This window comes from Salmo salar, chromosome 27, assembly GCF_965601325.2.
Source record: "Salmo salar chromosome 27, fSalSal1, whole genome shotgun sequence".
NCBI classification, from domain to species: domain Eukaryota; kingdom Metazoa; phylum Chordata; class Actinopteri; order Salmoniformes; family Salmonidae; genus Salmo; species Salmo salar.
Window position 1 is genome coordinate 40565001 of NC_138317.1, and position 21245 is coordinate 40586245.

At 40.8% G+C, this 21245-nt stretch overlaps 2 protein-coding genes across 2 annotated transcripts in view; one reads left to right on the top strand and one right to left on the bottom strand.

The window, feature by feature from the left end:
* LOC106589056 (gamma-aminobutyric acid type B receptor subunit 1) overlaps positions 1-5043 on the top strand; it is a 145136-nt gene extending 140093 nt beyond the window's left edge. The window contains exon 18 of the mRNA XM_082970245.1: positions 1-5043. This exon is cut by the window's left edge and continues 1857 nt beyond it. The gene's annotated coding sequence lies outside the window, so the exon portion shown is untranslated.
* Positions 5044-12689: 7646 nt separating this feature from the next.
* Positions 12690-16874, bottom strand: LOC106589058 (tumor necrosis factor). The gene is made up of 4 exons (XM_014178730.3): positions 16174-16874; positions 15445-15472; positions 15020-15079; positions 12690-14378 (listed from the first exon to the last, which is right to left on the bottom strand). The coding sequence occupies exons 1-4, from the start codon at positions 16345-16347 to the stop codon at positions 13906-13908; spliced, it is 735 nt and encodes a 244-aa protein (XP_014034205.1). The 5' UTR covers positions 16348-16874; the 3' UTR covers positions 12690-13905.
* Positions 16875-21245: the final 4371 nt, after the last annotated feature.

Consider the following 21245-nt stretch of genomic DNA (forward strand, 5'->3'; position numbering starts at 1 on the left):
GTACCTTCAACATTAAAGGAGCATCAGGATCATATGAGATCCTACAGCAGCACCTTCAACATTAAAGGAGAATCAGGATCATATGAGATGCTACAGCAGCACCTTCAACATTAAAGGAGAATCAGGATCATATGAGATGCTACAGCAGCACCTTCAACATTAAAGGAGCATCAGGATCATATGAGATGCTACAGCAGCACCTTCAACATTAAAGGAGCATCAGGATCATATGAGATGCTACAGCAGTACCTTCAACATTAAAGGAGCATCAGGATCATATGAGATGCTACAGCAGCACCTTCAACATTAAAGGAGAATCAGGATCATATGAGATGCTACAGCAGCACCTTCAACATTAAAGGAGAATCTGTTAAGGAATAAGCAGCTGGTTGAACGTAGACAGAACACTGACATGCTTTGTCTTTGTCAGATGCGTGTACCAGATCAGCTGTCTATACAGCGTAAGCGATAATAGATTTTTCCCATTCCATGAAAATGTGTGTTTACTCTTAAATGTCTCTATCATCATGTTTATGATATTTCTGAGGATCCTATTATTCTATTCAAGAGACTACTTTAGAGTTGGGACCTATTTCTGCTGTGCTCATTCTCTCTCTATTGGTTGAAATAACCAGAGGCTCTCTCTCTTTCTCTCCACACCTCTCTCTAGCTCTCTCGCTCTCTTTCTCTCTGTCTCTCTCGCTCTCTCTCCACACCTCTCTCTCTCCACACCTCTCTCTCTCTCGCTCTCTCTCTAGCTCTCTGTCTCTCCACACCTCTCTCTCCACACCTCTCTCTCTCTCTCTCTCTCCACACCTCTCTCTCACTCTCTCTCCACACCTCTCTCTCTCTCCACACCTCTCTCTCTCTCTCTCTCTCTCGCTCTCTCTCTCCACACCTCGCTCTCTCTCTCCACACCTCTCTCTCTCCACAGCTCTCTCTCTCTCCACACCTCTCTCTCTCTCTCTCTCGCTCTCTCTCTCCACATCTCGCTCTCTCTCTCCACACCTCTCTCTCTCTCCACACCTCTCTCTCGCTCTCTCGCTCTCTCTCTCCACATCTCGCTCTCTCTCTCCACACCTCTCTCTCTCTCCACACCTCTCTCTTTCTCCTCACCTCTCCCTCTCTCTCTCTTTCTCTCTCTATATATATATATATATATATCCATATCTCTCTCAATTCAATTTAAGGGGATTTTTTGTCATGGGAAACATATGTTTACATTGCCAAAGCAAGTGAAATAGATAATAAATAAAAGTGAAATGAACATCAACAAATTAACAGTAAACATTACTCACACAAAAGTTCCAAAAGAATAAAGACATTTCAAATGTCATATTATGTCTATATACAGTGTTGTAATGATGGGCAAATAGTTAAAGTACAAAAGGGAAAATAAATCAACATAAATATAGGTTGTATTTACAATGGTGTTTGTTCTTCACTGGTTGTCCTTTTATTATGGCAACAGGTCACAAATCTTGCTGCTGTGATGGCACACTGTGGTACATTACCCAGTAGATATGGGAGTTTATCAAAAATTTGATTTTTGCGGGGGAATTCTTTGTGGGTCTGTGTAATCTGAGGGAAATATGTGTCTCTAATATGGTCATACATTGGTCAGGAGGTCAGGAAGTGCAGCTCAGTTTCCACCTCATTTTGTGGGCAGTGTGCACATAGCATGTCTTCTCATGAGAGCCAAGGCAATGCTCACTGAGTCTGTCCATAGTCAAAGCTGTCCTTAAGTTTGGGTCAGTCACAGTGGTCAGGTATTCTGCCACTGTGTACTCTCTGTTTAGGGCCAAATAGCATTCTAGTTTGCTCTGTTTTTTGGTAATCTTTTTCCAATGTGTCAAGTAATTATCTTTTTGTTTTCTCATGATTTGGTTGGGTCTAATTGTGTTGCTGTCCTGGGGCTCTGTGGGGTCTGTTTGTGTTTGTGAACAGAGCCCCAGGACCAGCTTGCTTAGGGGACTCTTCTCCAGGTTCATCTCTCTGTAGGTGATGGCTTTGTTATGGAAGGTTTTGGAATCACTTCCTTTTAGGTGGTTGTAGAATTTAACGACTCTTTTCTGGATTTTGATAATTAGCGGGTGTCGGCCTAATTCTGCTCTGCATGCATTATTTGGTGTTTTACGTTGTACACAGAAGATATTTTAGCAGAATTCTGCATGCAGAGTCTCAATTTGGTCTTTGTCCCGTTTTGTGAATTCTTGGTTTCGTGAGCGGACCTCTCTGTCTCTCTCTGTCTGTCTCTTTGTCAATTACATTTTCTATTCAATTTAAGGGATTTATTGGCATGGGAAACATTGCCAAACCAAGTGAAGTAGATACTTAACAAAAGTGAAATAAACAATAAAAATGAACAGTAAACATTACACTCACAAAAGGTCTCTCTCTCGCTCTCTCTCTCCACGCCTCTCTCTCTCTCTCTCCACACCTCTCTCTCTCTCTCTCTCCACACCTCTCTCTCTCTCTCTACACCTCTCTCTCTCTCTCTCTCTCCACACCTCTCTCTCTCTCTCTCTCTCTCTCTCTCCACACCTCTCTCTCTCTCCACACCTCTCTCCACACCTGGTGTATGCTGATTATTGGGATGTATTCCAGCTGCAGAATAATCTGTTTATGGGTGGCAGTGTTACAGTAGGTTCAATGCAGATGCAGATAAGGCCTCCACTAGAAAGTATTTAAGTTGTCCTGATTGCAGTAAGTGAAGTACTGCCTGACTGGGTATTTCATAAAGCTGAGCAACACTGAAACAGTGATTTTAATGCTAGTCCACAGCTGTTGCCGGAAGAGACTTCTAAGCAGATAAGGCAGACAGAAAGAGGTGTCCAAAATACAAGCCAAATAGGAATATAGCTGAAGATAACAGGTTAGGGTTGAACAATTTTGCTAACTTACCCCAAAATTCCCAGGTTTTCCACAAATCCTGGTTGGCAGATTCCCGGACTGAGAAAGGAATAAGTCAGAAAACAGGAATCCTACAACCGTGATTTGTGGGAAACCTGGGAGTTTTGCAACCCTATAACAGGTCAAATCGTAATAGGATGATATAATACGACCAACTGTCAAATGGAATCATACTTTTAGAGCTCTTCTGAACATTAGTTGGGCTCTGAACCGTTTAGTTAAAAGTTGGAGGAGGTAGTACCTGGAGATTGTTTTGACACAATGATATGTTATGCTGCACAAGCCTCACAAGCTCATACACGCATTTGTCATTGATTTTTCTTTTTTTTTTTTTATCTCACTGTCGCGCCGGCTAAAAGCTTCATACATCCCAAATGGTACCCTATTCCCTATGTAGTGTGCACCAGGGCCCATAGTTGCTCTAGTACACTACATAGGGTGCTATTTTGGGACAAAGTTTGAATCACCCATCTGAAGATCCAGTTGATTCCTCAGTGACACTTTAGGGAGAGGCTGTGCTTGAAACAAATTGTAAACTTCTCAAAACAAACACGTGGCTGTAAAAATCTCCCCTCCATTCAGCTGAAATTCCCTGTTTTGTTGGCGGGTTCTGCTCCATGGTTTCATGTTTGCCTTGTGAAACAAATGTCAAGGAGGAAGGACTTTTATTTTAGCACTGTACTTTTTTAGAGACGGACAGAAAGTAACCCTTCCTCAGATATTGACCATAATTCCACCAGCGCGGTGAGAGTACCCTGCCTCTGTCAGATGATCCGCTTTGTGATGTTGAGAAATGCAATAGCTGAAATGGCCCCCTACGTATTTCTGTACCCTCTACCCCATAGGGAGGATGTTGATTTAGACAGGTCTGGAGCACATCTCCCTCTCTGGACCAGCACAGTACTTTTCAGTTCTGTGACCTCTACTCTTTTATAAACCTAGTCTTTTTTATCCCGATGTTTCATTTTGGGGCTTTGATTCAATCAGTATGGCAGAAGATCAGAGTTATAGCGTGATTGACATTTAATGGAAATGTTTCTGCGTTTGTGGCGACTGAATTCACGGTAAACGCTGCATATGTCTGCTCATTCAGAAATCATCTTTACATCTCAACCTCGCTACAACACCGCTCTTCCTCGCTACAACGCACCTCTTCCTCGCTACAACGCAGCTCTTCCTCGCTACAACGCCGCTCTTCCTCGCTACAACGCAGCTCTTCCGCGCTACAACGCAGCTCTTACTCGCTACTACGCAGCTCTTCCTCGCTACAACGCAGCTCTTCCTCGCTACTACACAGCTCTACCGCTCTACAGATTGAATCAAGCCCTTGGACTTTTTACGACCCACGCCCCTGACCCACAACCCACGTAATGTAATATGGAGTGCACCCTCATCAGCAACTCTTCCGTATTCATCAACTCTTATGGCAAATGAGTTAGTGCTTGTGTGACCTTCAACCTTTCTCAAGGCCCCAGAATGCCTTGGCCTTGCTTGACCTTTGAACTCTCTAGACTCTAGCGTGGTACAGTAGCCCAGCTTGTTAATGACTGTGATATGAGTTGTCGTGTCGTAAGCAATTATGAATGTCTTGAGTAGTGCTTATGAAGCTCTAATGTACGCATTATAACGAGAACATTGTATAACGCAGTCCTCATGTCAGATCCTTTGTTTACAATCCTTTATGGTGCCCATCTGTGCATGTGTTTGTCAGTATTCTGTATGTAATGTATAGCGAGCTCTGTGTAGTCGGAGTACAGTAATGATACCAGTGATGTTTATACAAAACGAGGATGTGCACAATATTGACATTGTGTAAATGATTATTATGATATATGTATTATCTTGCTCATACATACGTACGCATATGGTATTCCTGTGTGGTATTTGAATTATAGTACTGTATTTACATACAGTACTATAAGGATAGTTAAGGATGGTTAACATTTTGAGATTATGTGAAATGCAACAGCAATGATATTAAAAATAAAGTCATTGTTTTTTCATAATATTTACATTGTGTTATATAATTTAATATGATGTATGTGATGATGTATATGAGATGTTACATAAATTCTGTGGGCTTTTTGGTAGCAGAGCCAGTCAAATAAAGGTGCAGGTTGGTGTTTCTAAGTCGTAATATTACATTGTCTGCATTCTACGAATAATCCATATTATCCCTTTGAAGAATATACAGAGGATCAATGGATATTTTCAGAGTACAGATCTGTCAAAGGAAAGACCATGAATCACAATCCTTTGGACCAGCAGGGCCTCAGTAAATCCCCGCACACACACACACACACACACACACACACACACACACACACACACACACACACACACACACACACACACCAGGGGCTCTGCCTGGATCCACCAGGGGCTCTGCAGTAATAGTGACCAGTAGCAGGATAAATAGATAGTAATGGTAATATATACATGTAAACAGCAGTAATAGTGACCAGTAGCAGGATAAATAGATAGTAATGGTAATATATACATGTAAACAGCAGTAATAGTGACCAGTAGCAGGATAAATAGATAGTAATGGTAATATATACATGTAAACAGCAGTAATAGTGACCAGTAGCAGGATAAATAGATAGTAATGGTAATATATACATGTAAACAGCAGTAATAGTGACCAGTAGCAGGATAAATAGATAGTAATGGTAATATATACATGTAAACAGCAGTAATAGTGACCAGTAGAAGGATAAATAGATAGTAATGGTAATATATACATGTAAACAGCAGTAATAGTGACCAGTAGCAGGATAAATAGATAGTAATGGTAATATATACATGTAAACAGCAGTAATAGTGACCAGTAGCAGGATAAATAGATAGTAATGGTAATATATACATGTAAACAGCAGTAATAGTGACCAGTAGCAGGATAAATAGATAGTAATGGTAATATATACATGTAAACAGCAGTAATAGTGACCAGTAGCAGGATAAATAGATAGATACTAATGGTAATATATCAAATTTCAAATCAAATGTATTTTTATATAGCCCTTCGTACATCAGCTGATATTCTCAAAGTGCTGTACAGAAACCCAGCCTAAAACCCCAAACAGCAAGCAAAGCATGTGAAAGAAGCACGGTGGCTAGGAAAAACTCCCTAGGAAAAACTCCCTAGAAAGGCCAAAAACCTAGGAAGAAACCTAGAGAGGAACCAGGCTATGAGGGGTGGCCAGTCCTCTTCTGGCTGTGCAGGGTGGATATTATAACAGAACATGGTCAAAATGTTAAAATGTTCATAAATGACCAGCATGGTCAAATAATAATAATCATAGTAGTTGTCGAGGGTGCAACAAGCACGTCCGGTGAACAGGTCAGGGTTCCATAGCCGCAGGCAGAACAGTTGAAACTGGAGCAGCAGCACGGCCAGGTGGACTGGGGACAGCAAGGAGTCATCATACCAGGTAGTCCTGAGGCATGGTCCTAGGGCTCAGGTCCTCCGAGAGAAAGACAGAAAGAGAGAAAGAGAGAATTAGAGAGAGCATATTTAAATACACACAGGACACCGGATAAGACAAGAGAAATACTCCAGATGTAACAGACTGACCCTAGCCCCCCGACACATAAACTACTGCAGCATAAATACTGGAGGCTGAGACAGGAGGGATCAGAAGACACTGTGGCCCCATCCGATGATACCCCCGGACAGGGCCAAACAGGCAGGATATAACCCCACCCACTTTGCCAAAGCACAGCCCCCACACCACTAGAGGGATGTCTCCAACCACCAACTTACCGTCCTAAGACAAGGCCGAGTATAGCCCACAACGATCTCCGCCATGGCACAACCCAAGGGGGGGCGCCAACCCAGACAGGAAGACCACGTCAGTGACTCAACCCACTCAAGTGACGCACCCCTCCCATGGACGGCATGGAAGAACACCAGTAGGCCAGTGACTCAGCCCCTGTAAAAGGGTTAGAGGCAGAGAATCCCAGTGGAAAGAGGGGAACCGGCAAGGCAGAGACAGCAAGGGCGGTTCGTTGCTCCAGCCTTTCCGTTCACCTTCACACTCCTGGGCCAGACTATACTTAATCATAGGACCTACTGAAGAGATAAGTCTTCAGTAAAGACTTAAAGGTTGAGACTGAGTCTGCGTCTCTCACATTGGTAGGCAGACCATTCCATAAAAATGGAGCTCTATAGGAGAAAGCCCTACCTCCAGCCGTTTGCTTAGAAATTCTAGGGACAATTAGGAGGCCTGCGTCTTGTGACCGTAGCGTACGTGTAGGTATGTACGGCAGGACCAAATCGGAAAGATAGGTAGGAGCAAGCCCATGTAATGCTTTGTAGGTTAGCAGTAAAACCTTGAAATCAGCCCTTGCCTTAACAGGAAGCCAGTGTAGGGAGGCTAGCACTGGAGTAATATGATCAAATTTTTTCGTTCTAGTCAGGATTCTAGCAGCCGTATTTAGCACTAACTGAAGTTTATTTAGTGCTTTATCCGGGTAGCCGGAAAGTAGAGCATTGCAGTAGTCCAGCCTAGAAGTAACAAAAGCATGGATTAATTTTTCTGCGTCATTTTTGGACAGAAAATTTCTGATTTTTGCAATGTTACGTAGATGGAAAAAAGCTGTCCTTGAAACAGTCTTGATATGTTCTTCAAAAGAGAGATCAGGGTCCAGAGTAACGCCGAGGTCCTTCACAGTTTTATTTGAGACGACTGTACAACCATCCAGATTAATTGTCAGATTCAACAGAAGATCTCTTTGTTTCTTGGGACCTAGAACAAGCATCTCTGTTTTGTCCGAGTTTAAAAGTAGAAAGTTTGCAGCCATCCACTTCTTTATGTCTGAAACACAGGCTTCTAGCGAGGGCAATTTTGGGGCTTCACCATGTTTCATTGAAATGTACAGCTGTGTGTCATCCGCATAGCAGTGAAATTTAACATGTTTTCGAATGACATCCCCAAGAGGTAAAATATATAGTGAAAACAATAGTGGTCCTAAAACGGAACCTTGAGGAACACCGAAATTTACAATTGATTTGTCAGAGGACAAACCATTCACAGAGACAAACTGATATCTTTCCGACAGATAAGATCTAAACCAGGCCAGAACTTGTCCATGTAGACCAATTTGGGTTTCCAATCTCTCCAAAAGAATGTGGTGATCGATGGTATCAAAAGCGGCACTAAGATCTAGGAGCACGAGGACAGATGCAGAGCCTCGGTCTGACGTCATTAAAAGGTCATTTACCACCTTCACAAGTGCAGTCTCAGTGCTATGATGGGGTCTAAAACCAGACTGAAGTGTTTCGTATACATTGTTTGTCTTCAGGAAGGCAGTGAGTTGCTGTGCAACAGCTTTTTCTAAAATTTTTGAGAGGAATGGAAGATTCGATATAGGCCGATAGTTTTTTATAATTTCTGGATCAAGATTCGGCTTTTTCAAGAGAGGCTTTATTACTGCCACTTTTAGTGAGCATGGTACACATCCGGTGGATAGAGAGCCGTTTATTATGTTCAACATAGGAGGGCCAAGCACAGGAAGCAGCTCTTTCAGTAGTTTAGTTGGAATAGGGTCCAGTATGCAGCTTGAGGGTTTGGAGGCCATGATTATTTTCATCATTGCGTCAAGAGATATAGTACTAAAACACTTTAGTATCTCCCTTGATCCTAGGTCCTGGCAGAGTTGTGCAGACTCAGGACAATGGAGCTTTGGAGGAATACCCAGATTTAAAGAGGAGTCTGTAATTTGCTTTCTAATGATCATGATCTTTTCCTCAAAGAAGTTCATAAATTTATTACTGCTGAAGTGAAAGCCATCCTCCATTTGCGAAGGCTGCTTTTTAGTTAGCTTTGCGACAGTATCAAAAAGAAATTTCGGATTGTTCTTATTTTCCTCAATTAAGTTGGAAAAATAGGATGATCGAGCAGCAGTGAGGGCTCTTCGATACTGCACGGTACTGTCTTTCCAAGCTAGTCGGAAGACTTCCAGTTTGGTGTGGCGCCATTTCCGTTCCAATTTTCTGGAAGCTTGCTTCAGAGCTCGTGTATTTTCTGTATACCAGGGAGCTAGTTTCTTATGACAGATGTTTTTAGTTTTTAGGGGTGCAACTGCATCTAGGGTATTGCGCAAGGTTAAATTGAGTTCCTCGGTTAGGTGGTTAACTGATTTTTGTCCTCTGACGTCCTTGGGTAGGCAGAGGCAGTCTGGAAGGGCATCAAGGAATCTTTGGGTTGTCTGAGAATTTATAGCACGACTTTTAATGCTCCTTGGTTGGGGTCTGAGCAGATTATTTGTTGCAATTGCAAACGTAATAAAATGGTGGTCCGATAGTCCAGGATTATGAGGAAAAACATTTAGATCCACAACATTTATTCCATGGGACAAAACTAGGTCCAGAGTATGACTGTGGCAGTGAGTAGGTCCAGAGACATGTTGGACAAAACCCACTGAGTCGATGATGGCTCAGAAAGCCTTTTGGAGTGGGTCTGTGGACTTTTCCATGTGAATGTTAAAGTCACCAAAAATTTGAATATTATCTGCTATGACTACAAGATCCGATAGGAATTCAGGGAACTCAGTGAGGAACACTGCATATGGCCCAGGAGGCCTATAAACAGTAGCTATAAAAAGTGAGTGAGTAGGCTGCATAGATTTCATGACTAGAAGCTCAAAAGACGAAAACGTCATTGTTGTTTTTTTTTTGTAAATTGAAATTTGCTATCGTAAATGTTAGCAACACCTCCGCCTTTGCCGGATGCACGGGGGGTATGGTCACTAATGTAACCAGGGGGTGAGGCCTCATTTAACACAGTAAATTCATCAGGCTTAAGCCATGTTTCAGTCAGGCCAATCACATCAAGAATATGATCAGTGATTAGTTCATTGACTATAACTGCCTTGGAAGTGAGGGATCTAACATTAAGTAACCCAATTTTGAGATGTGAGGTATCACAATCTCTTTCAATAATGGCAGGAATGGAGGAGGTCTTTATACTAGTGAGATTGCTAAAGCGAACACCGCCATTTTTAATTTTGCCCAACCTAGATCGAGGCACAGACACGGTCTCAATGGGGAAAGCTGAGCTGACTACGCTGACTGTGCTAGTGGCAGACTCCACTAAGCTGGCAGGCTGGCTAACAGGCCTGGCCTGCACCCTATTTCATTGTGGAGCTAGAGGAGTTAGAGCCCTGTCTATGTTCATAGATAAGATGAGAGCACCCCTCCAGCTAGGATGGAGTCCGTCACTCCTCAACAGGCCAGGCTTGGTCCTGTTTGTGGGTGAGTCCCAGAAAGAGGGCCAATTATCTACAAATTCTATCTTTTGGGAGGGGCAGAAAACAGTTTTCAACCAGCGATTGAGTTGTGAGACTCTGCTGTAGAGCTCATCACTCCCCCTAACTGGGAGGGGGCCAGAGACAATTAATCGATGCCGACACATCTTTCTAGCTGATTTACACGCTGAAGCTATGTTGCGCTTGGTGACCTCTGACTGTTTCATCCTAACATCGTTGGTGCCGACGTGGATAACAATATCTCTATACTCTACACTCGCCAGTTTTAGCTTTAGCCAGCACCGTCTTTAGATTAGCCTTAACGTCGGTAGCCCTGCCCCCTGGTAAACAGTGTATGATCGCTGGATGATTAGTTTTAAGTCTAATACTGCGGGTAATGGAGTCGCCAATGACTAGGGTTTTCAATTTGTCAGAGCTAATGGTGGGAGCCGTCGGCGTCTCAGACCCCACAACGGGAGGAGTAGAGACCAGAGAAGTCTCGGCCTCCGACTCCGACTCGCTTAATGGGGAGAACCGGTTGAAAGTTTCTGTCGGCTGAATAAGCGACACCGGTTGAGCATTCCTACAGCGTTTCCCTCCAGAAGCCATGAGAAAGTTGTCCGGCTGCGGGAACCGTGCGAGGGGGTTTATACTAACGTTACTATCTGTACTTACTGGTGGCACAGACGCTGTTTCATCCTTTCCTACACTGAAATTACCCTTGCCTAACGATCGCGTCTGAAGCTGGGCTTGCAGCACAGCTATCCTTGCCGTAAGGCGATCGTTCTCCTGTATATTATAAGTACAACGACTGCAATTAGAAGGCATCATGTTAATGTTACTTAGCTTCGGCTGTTTGAAGTCCTGACGAACCATGTCCAGATAAAACCTCCGGGGTGAAAAAGTTGAATGAAAAAAGTTGAGTGAGGGAAAAAGTAAAAATATACGGTAATGAAAAAGTAAAAAACCGTCAGGTATCAAAGTAAGATCGGCAACAAAAACGCACAGCAGCGTAAACAAGTTGTGACCGGAAATGTAATATATACATGTAAACAGCAGTAATAGTGACCAGTAGCAGGATAAATAGATAGTAATGGTAATATATACATGTAAACAGCAGTAATAGTGACCAGTAGCAGGATAAATAGATAGTAATGGTAATATATACATGTAAACAGCAGTAATAGTGACCAGTAGCAGGATAAATAGATAGTAATGGTAATATATACATGTAAACAGCAGTAATAGTGACCAGTAGCAGGATAAATAGATAGTAATGGTAATATATACATGTAAACAGCAGTAATAGTGACCAGTAGCAGGATAAATAGATAGTAATGGTAATATATACATGTAAACAGCAGTAATAGTGACCAGTAGCAGGATAAATAGATAGTAATGGTAATATATACATGTAAACAGCAGTAATAGTGACCAGTAGCAGGATAAATAGATAGTAATGGTAATATATACATGTAAACAGCAGTAATAGTGACCAGTAGCAGGATAAATAGATAGTAATGGTAATATATACATGTAAACAGCAGTAATAGTGACCAGTAGCAGGATAAATAGATAGTAATGGTAATATATACATGTAAACAGCAGTAATAGTGACCAGTAGCAGGATAAATAGATAGTAATGGTAATATATACATGTAAACAGCAGTAATAGTGACCAGTAGCAGGATAAATAGATAGATACTAATGGCTAATGGTAATCAATAATCAATGAACAGCAGCGTAGTGGTAGTAATGAATCAAATCAATAATCATTATAGCAGCGTAGCTGTGAGAGGTAGCAGTAGTATTGAACCATTTAACAGTGGCTATAAAGGGAAACTAATGCTGTTTGGAAAGCCACCGCACAAATCCCTCCCACCACCCCCACGTGTTTAGGGTTCGAGGAGGGCAGATGCGTGGGGGGCCAATAGAAGAAGCCCTGTAGATCACACTGTTTGCTCACTCAGCAGTCATGGTCCTGATTACGAAGGGGATTATCCACATTGTCTGTTGAGGAAATGCAACTGACTGTATAGGAAACCCACAGACACACACTACTAACACAGTACTTGAGGAAATGCTACTGACCACAGTGGAAACACCCACTGAGTTTATTTTAGTAGAGGTGTCTTTGCAAATGTATGCTAATTCAATTGAGATAATGGTCAACAGAAATGCAAATCATTCCACGACGGCGAAGAGATAACTATTTGTAGAAAGTCCTGTTGATAGAATTAGCTACTATGAACTGATGCAAAATGATATGAGCCACTTGTTGTTATGAAGGTTTTTCCAGTGGTGTTTTCAGAACCCTTTCAGCATACATTAAAGACCCTTCGACTACAGTCACCAGAGACCACTTTTCTTCTTCTACGTGGCTGTAGAATCTCAAAATAGTGACCATGTTAGAAGAACCTGTCATTGACGATCAGAACTGATTCACATACAATAAATGTTTTTTTTTCTCTTTTTTTTGGGCATTTTATTGAGATATTCAATTCAACAACAATACTGTAGTTAAATAAATACATGTATACAATTAAATTACTCTTTAAAATGTAGAAATATAAAAAGGCAATTAAATAACAACAATTAGGTATTAGATACTTCAAATCAATTAAATTAAATAAATTATTTCAAATGTAATTTAAATAGGAATTTATACAATATATAGCCTTAGTGGCTTCCGAGTGGGCAGCGGTCTAAGGCACTGCATATCAGTGCTAGAGGCGTCACTACAGGCACCCTGGTTCGATTCCAGGCTGTATCACAACCCGGCTGTGATTGGGAGTCCCATATAGCGGAGCACAATTAGCTCATTGTCGTCTGGGTTAGGGGGAGGTTTGGCCGAGGGGGTAGGCCGTCATTGTAAATAAGAATTTGTTCTTAACTGACTTGCCTAGTTAAATAAAGGTTAAATAATAAATAATAAATACAGACAACAATACAAGTATAATTAACTAAAACATAATGATAAATATATTAATAAAATAGAAATAAATAATGACTTCAGAATCAATTAGAAATTGCATTGACTTCTCAATATGAGACATTTGACCGATGTAGTGGCACATTCACAATGCTTAAATACATTGACTCACACTGTATGTCAGAATTCCTTCAGATAGTAGAATATATATATATATATAGAGTGTGGGTTGGTGTATGTGCTGTGGATGGTAGTTCAGCATTAGCATCATAGAAATGTACTGTCATGGTAACACCATGGCAACACATTTGTTATACAATAAACCCCAAGTATATATAAATAAACTGCTACAGTTTAGATAGATTGGTATAATCTCTCTAGCCTGGTTCCAGATCAGCTTGTGCTCTTGCCTACATCATGCTGTCATGCAAGCCAATGTTTGGCATGGCAAGGAGTGGCAAGAAGTAGCATGATGGCACAAACAGACGGGTTCCCAGGCTATAATTCCTAATCTTTGACAGAAGAGTAAAGAAAATGCATTGGCTTTAACACGAAACAACACAATGCCTTAACATCAGTCAACTTCAGTAGATGAAACGGCCCTGACTCCTATCAGGTAACCTTCCATTATCCTCTTCTTCTTCTTCAGCTGTCTAATCCCTACAACTGTATGAACCTTTCCCTCACACTGAGGCTCCGTCCCAAATGGCACCCTATTCCCTATATAGTGCACCCATAGTTAAAGTATAGGGCAAAGGGTGGCATTTGGGACGTAGCCTTCCTCTCTATCGTCAGCCATTTTGTCTGTCTCACAAGGCGAACACGCCAAAAAAGTTCTTCCCAGCGCCACTCTCCAGATGTGGCAGAAGCCTGTTCTCTGTGACTGTCCGGAGCAGGTCTCCTTTCTCCAGGTTGAACACTGCTCCCATGTACACTGCATTATACCACTTTCCTTCGCTCGCCTCGCTGTTGGACGACTTCTTACACACGGTGCGTACGGAGTTGAGCAGCGGCAGGTACTCCTTGCTGTCAGCGCTGCCGTAGCTTGGGGACCAGCGCTTGACTGTGTTACTCAGGTGAACCATCTCCTGGTTGTTAGGGTGCTTTGGGTTGGCCTTGCAGCTGACGTGGAAAGAGACCTGGCTATAGACGAAGTATAGGCCCGTCTGGGGGATCACAATCTCGTTGTTGTTGAGTTTAAGACCCCCCTGTGAGAATACCTGGCCCACACTGTCTGTCCACTCCACTGTGGTCTTGTATTTTCCACTGCTGTTGTATTCACCTGGGAGAAGAAAAAGAGCGAGGTTAACATGGGAAATAATGAATCTCTTCCAAGGACCACATTGGAAATAAATACATGCATTTAACGCTTGTATGTGATTTCCTTTGGGGTTCTTTGTACTTTTAATTAGTTTTTAACTGTACAAATCATTTTAACCCCAAAAATAAATAAAATCAGAGTGGTTGAGATGCAGTGGTTGGACATGAATATAATTGACTGTAGATATTGACTGATGGAGCACTACGACACACCATCTCTATTGAGGCAAGTTGTAAATGAGCAGTTTCAAAAAGAGATGAAGTTTATGTCTTGACTTATACCGTATGTCAAACAGGCTTGATTCATTCACAGCTTCTAATCCCATTTCAAAGTCAAGGGTCAAGTGTGCATTTGATTTGCATAGACCAAATTTACATTGCATATATCCAGATTATTCACCATGCAGACAAGTTCATTCCAGTTCTACAGTGCTGTTGAAATGACTCTAATATGGCATCCTGTCAGGTAACCTTCCCTTGTCCAAATAACACCCTATCCCTTACATATGGGCCCTGGTCAAAACTAGTGCACTACATAAGGAATAGGGTGCCACTTTGGAAGCAGACATTGTATGTATACATTACTGTAAAGTGTTATTTTACCTTCTAAATGAATGGCAGCCTTTATGTTTCCAGAGAGTTGTCTCAATGTATGCTGAAGTTCTGAAGAGGGAAGAAGACAGAGATTTAGGAAACTGACATACACTTCAGAGGATGAATTCTCTCACGTTAAACTCCATATAATGCCGTACTGCTGCGAGAGCTTCTGAGAGCTTTGCGAGAGTTTATCTTACACATTTAGGTTTTTGTCTCAAATGGCATTCTATATTCCCTATGTAGTGGACTACTTTTGACCAGGGCCGATAGGGCTCCCGTCATAAGTAGTGCACTATAAAAGGAATAGGATGCTATTTAGAATACGTCCTTTGTCAAGTGAGTAGTAGTATATATTCAATATTATAACACCGTTATTACCAGCAGTAGAACATATAGAACCTGACAGAAGAAGAAAAAATAAACCAACTCACCATCAACTTCCTCGACCTGATCTTGTTTCTGAGTTAGAGGAAAAGACAAATGGAGAAAAGTTAGTCCTGTGATCGGTTTCACATTGACGCTACACAGGAGATATACAGAGAAAAGTTAGTCCTGTGATCGGTTTCACATTGACGCTACACAGGAGATATACAGAGAAAAGTTAGTCCTGTGATCGGTTTCACATTGACGCTACACAGGAGATATATACAGATTTACAAAGATACATGGTGGTGATATATATATATATATATATATATATATATATATATATATATATATATATATATATATATATATATATATATGTGTGTGTATATATATGTATACACATATGTATAGATATTTAAATATTTATATATATATATACACATAGATATGTAGACATATAGATAGGTAGACATATAGATATGTAGGTATATAGATATGTAGATATGTAGATGCTATAGATATATAGATATGTGGACATTTAGATAAATAGATCTATAGTGATATACAGAAGGTATAGACATGTAAGTAAAAGTACATGTAAATATAGCTACAGAGATACACAGTAGTTTCAATCAGGATCTAAGTACAAAGTTCAAATTTTATTTATCAAATTGCTGATGGAATATACTTGATATCAGCTCATCAAAAATAATCCAGTTCCCTTATCGATTTAACTAGCCATTATCCCACTAATAATTAATGATAAGATAAAAGTGCCTGTATGTTCTTACCTTGGCGTGCCAGGTAATGAAAAGCGCAGCTGAGACAAACAGTGCAATGGCCAGCAGGGCACCACACAGCCTCCACTGGTGTGAGGACTTTTCCCGTACCAGGGTCACGGTCGTTGCTGGGTATACAGGGCCACTCTCCATGTCTACCATCACTCTGCTGCAATCACCTTCCATCGTATAGTAGAACCTTCCGTCAAAGTCCTTAGTATCCAAGAGAAGCCTGGAGCTCCAATGTCAATCAAGCTCTTTGCGATAGGTATACAAGTTTGTAAACTTAGAATAACTTCAGTAGCTAAGCTCCCCTCAGTGCTATCGGAGGTTGACTGTGTTTTGAAGGTAGTAGGTAGTGACAGGCCTGCTGATTGATTGACTGATACTCTCAGTGCTGCTTGCTATATACATGTAGCAGCCAAGGGAAACTCCAGTGATGTCACTCAGAGTGGAGGCTAGCAAGGGAACATAATTTTGGAGGAGGAGGAGGTATGGGTAATGGCTGGAGAGACCTGTGGTTTTTTCACAATTGAGAAAGGTATTGAAACCCACACACAGGAAGATGAGCTACTGCATTCAACAGCTGATGGATACCCTAATAAACAAAACTAAACACCTGACCACACACACACACACACACACACACACACACACACACACACACACACACACACACACACACACACACACACACACACACACACACACACACACACACACACACACACACACACACCTAAACACCTGACCACACACACACACACACACACACCTAAACACCTGACCACACACACACACACACCCACACACACACACACACACACACACACACACACCTAAACACCTGACCACACACACACACACACACACACACACACACACACACACACACACACACACACACACACACACACACACACACACACCTAAACACCTGACCACACACACACACACACACACACACACACACACACCCCTGTCTCACTCTCTCTCTCTCTCTCTCTCCCTCTCTCTCACATCCCAAGTAAACACCAACATCCCTCTCTCTAACTTCATCTTTACTCTGTTCCTTATTCAACTTTATTTTCCTTTCGTCTCTACGGGATTTTTTTTTGTCTTTCTTTCTTGTCCTTTTAATGTTCTGCTTTTCACTGAACTTATTTGCTATATATCGACGTGTTTTCTACTTGTCCATTAGTATCAGCACTGGTGGCTGGTTTCAAGGACAGAGCAGTCTATTAAGCAACATACGCCGCTGTGGTATAATTTTACTTCCGTAAAGGGGATAGTAGTTAGTATGATGGATTTTTTTTTTTTTAAATATGAAGGATAAAAGTAAATGTTGTGTTACTGTATGTTTCTGTCCAAGTTCATGGTAAAGCGACATCCTATGCTAAAGCACACTTGTACGTTAAAGTTACATTGGCACTATACATTCTCACACACAAACATCCTCATTTGCCAAATATGGGCTCAAAGAGATGTGTCATGGCTGCTATCTGTAATGGTATAACTGACACTTCCTTCCATCTCTTTGAAATAGGCCAAGCGAACAGGGAGGGGGGACGGGGGGACGGGGGGAGTCCCCCATCTCCCCCCTCTCTCTAAATATTTCAGCCTCTTATTGTCCCAAAGTTAATTTCCCCATTGCATTAATGCAAATGTATGTAATGCGTTGAGAGATACTTATTATTAATGTAATAATAAAACAATGTGTTATGTATATCTTTGTACAGTGGAAACATAAGTAATAAAAAGGTAATAAGAAATATAGCTTTACTATGATAAAACACAATCTATACAATCGTTGACCATTTACAAATGCAGTGTTTGTGGTGTTTAGTGAGTCCAACATATTAGAGGCAGTAGGTATGTTACCGCATGATATTGATAGCTGCGTGAATTGCACCATATTGCTGTCCTGCCTGAGCATTCTAAATGTAACGAGTACTACAGAGAGTCACGGAAAATGCATGGAGTAAAAAAGTACAGATTTTCTTTAGGAATGTAGTGGAGTAAACGTACCAAGTTGTCAAAAAATATAAATAGTAAAGCAGAGAAGCCCCCCCTCAAAAAAGTACTTCAAAGTATTTTTTTACTTAGTTACTTTATACCACTGCATGTCATTTGAGCGGCACGCACCACAAGCAAATTCATTGTAATTTCACTTTGCCTGTAAGAACCATGTGCACGGCGGGCACAGTCTGATAAGGCTTCGTTGTATCGCAGCCTCTGACTCGTAGCAGCCTCTGACTCGTAGCAGCCTCTGACTCGTAGCAGCCTCTGACTCGTAGCAGCCTCTGACTCGTAGCAGCCTCTGACTCGTAGCCTTCCATCAGCCCACGTAAGGTTGTACCTTTACAGAAACCTGCATGTCCGGTAGCTCTTGGGCTGTCAATTAGTAGCTTGCATGTAGATACTGAGAAATATTCCGTATGCCTAATATTACATCATTAAATCTATGAAATATTTTTTTTCTCCACAAACTGTTAACAAGCATTCAACACCATTCTGCATTTTTGCCATATATTTTCCTCAACATTAATCGATTAAATCATATTGTTAAAATATTTTAATTCAGTTACAAGAGTAACAGTCTTGGCTGTTCCCTATATGAGAGCGTAACGTGGCTGTTCCCTATATGAGAGCGTAACGTGGCTGTTCCCTATATGAGAGCGTAACGTGGCTGTTCCCTATATGAGAGCGCAACGTAGCTGTTCCCTATATGAGAGCGCAACGTAGCTGTTCCCTATATGAGAGCGCAACGTAGCTGTTCCCTATATGAGAGCGCAACGTAGCTGTTCCCTATATGAGAGCGTAACGTGGCTGTTCCCTATATGAGAGCGTAACGTGGCTGTTCCCTATATGAGAGCGTAACGTGGCTGTTCCCTATATGAGAGCGCAACGTGGCTGTTCCCTATATGAGAGCGTAACGTAGCTGCTTCGCTTCGCAACGCAGCAAAGCTGTGTCTGTATGTGTCTATGTGCAAAAATAAAAACGACAGGATATTTGTACCTCGATAAAACAGCTCTGCTTGGCTCGGTATGTACTATCGATCAAATAAGGCATTTCTACTCTCATTTTATCAAATATGAATGCTGCTGAGTCAAGTTAATCTTTTTTTTATTTAAACATTGACAAAAATATTTGCGATGAAAGGGCACGGTCAAGTAGTGTGCTTGCTGAGACTACACTTTCGTTATTCCTCATACTTTTCATGACTAGTCTGTTTCTTCATGATTTGTTGTCAAATATGCAGAAAGTATTTATAGTTTTTCTTCTTCTCATATCTTAAAAATACAAGATTCTCAAGGTAGGCAACAGTCAAATGATTTTTGTTAAAAATGTGTGATTTTAAGAAACGCAATTACATTATGTATGCATACAGCGCTGTTCTTTGTTTCTATTAACCAACTTAGGCCTACACAATAACAAAATATGCAGGCTGTAGCCTATATGAGTTGCTTGCAAAAAAAGGTTTTAGTATAAAGTAGCTGTTATGAAAGAAAAGGTTAAAGACCTCTGCTCTAGCCCAAACGTAAAATATAACCCATACTACCGGAGATACATTTTATTATTTTAATTGCAGAGTTCGGGCTGAAATGTATGGATATATATATATATATATATAGCTGGCCCCCCCAAAAAATGCTAATTTCATAATGATAATTATAAATGAATACGTATGCAATGTTGTTTTTATATGAACATAATCTATGACCTAATTGAAATGCAAAACTCCAGTTTGCATTTTCAAGTTGACAGTTCTTGTTCAATGTCCTACCAGATAACACTGCCATACTGAGAAAGAGAATTGTTAAAAGATAAATAAAAATTCACATTTGTAATTGTACTACATTACTGTGATTGCATTATTTGTGACAAAAATAAAAAATAAAATTTCGTTTGCAATTTAATAATGCTTTTTCCTTAACCTACAAGTACACAATTTAAATTCTTATAGGGTAAAACAATATTATTCCTCCCATTTTCAATTATGTTTCTTCATTGTTGTCATGCGTTGTCCAGGCCACATTCTTAACAGTTTGGTCTGTCAATCGATCACTGTAGGTGGGTTTTTTAGGGAAGGGGGCACGATGTTTATGAGTCACAGGTTTGGTAGGGTTTCAGACCTGTCTATTTCTTATTGGGGGTGGGATTTTCAGGGAAGGGAGTAGATTAGTAATCTAGTCATCAAAACATGTTTTCTATATCATTTATTGTGGCAAAAGGTAAGAAAGATTGTTGTGTTCTGTTCATAAATATTGATTCCCCCTGTTAAGAAACGGTGCAGAATTGCAGGAAAACTGAAGCCCCCCCACAAGCTTTTGCACCCCCACTTTCAGACAAACTCAGGCACCCAATCATATTACAATGGCCTCGGTCTCATCCTGTTCTGTTTTGCCTCAACCAGTCTCATCCGGCTGATTTTTAACAACTGCAGTCACTCAGTGTAGTATTCAGAGGTAATACTGTAACATCACTGGTAAAGATGATAAATACTGACTGTGTATTATTTTTACGTATTTATTTAACCTTTATTTAAGCATGGAGTCACATTGAGATTAAAAATCTATTTTACAAGAGATCCCTGTACACGTTACAATAAAAACAGTATATTAAAACAACATACACATGTGTATTTAAAACAATATAGTTCAGCACAATAAAAATAAACATTTAATAAAAGCAATCACATTCAACTACATAATCAATCCATAATGTAAAATGCCTGAGTGGCATCAGCACATCTAACTGCAGTGAATTCTGTAGATTGTTCCACAAATTAGTGGCAAAAAAACCAGAACGCAGATTTTCTCAAATCTGTGGAGACTGAAGGGATCTCTAGTGTTATCCATTCCGGTGAACGGGTTTGATAACTTATGGTTTTTATCTTAGTTAATGATGTTACATATAGAGGGAGTTTCTGTCAGATTGCTTTGTAAATAAATCAAAGAGAATACAGCTCTCTTCTTACAGACAGAGAGATCCATCCTACATTCTTGTACAGACTACAATGACGAGTCTTAAAATTGTCCCCTGTGTTAAAACGTATAGCTGAATGGTAGACTGCGTCCAA

Coding starts and splice junctions, on each gene's coding strand:
- LOC106589058 (XM_014178730.3), bottom strand. CDS start 16,347: ATGGAAGGTGATTGCAGCAGAGTGATGGTAGACATGGAGAGTGGCCCT. Junction 15,473..16,173: donor TCATTACCTGGCACGCCAAG/GTAAGAACATAC, acceptor CCTCTAACTCAG/AAACAAGATCAGGTCGAGGA. Junction 15,080..15,444: donor TCAGGTCGAGGAAGTTGATG/GTGAGTTGGTTT, acceptor TTCCCTCTTCAG/AACTTCAGCATACATTGAGA.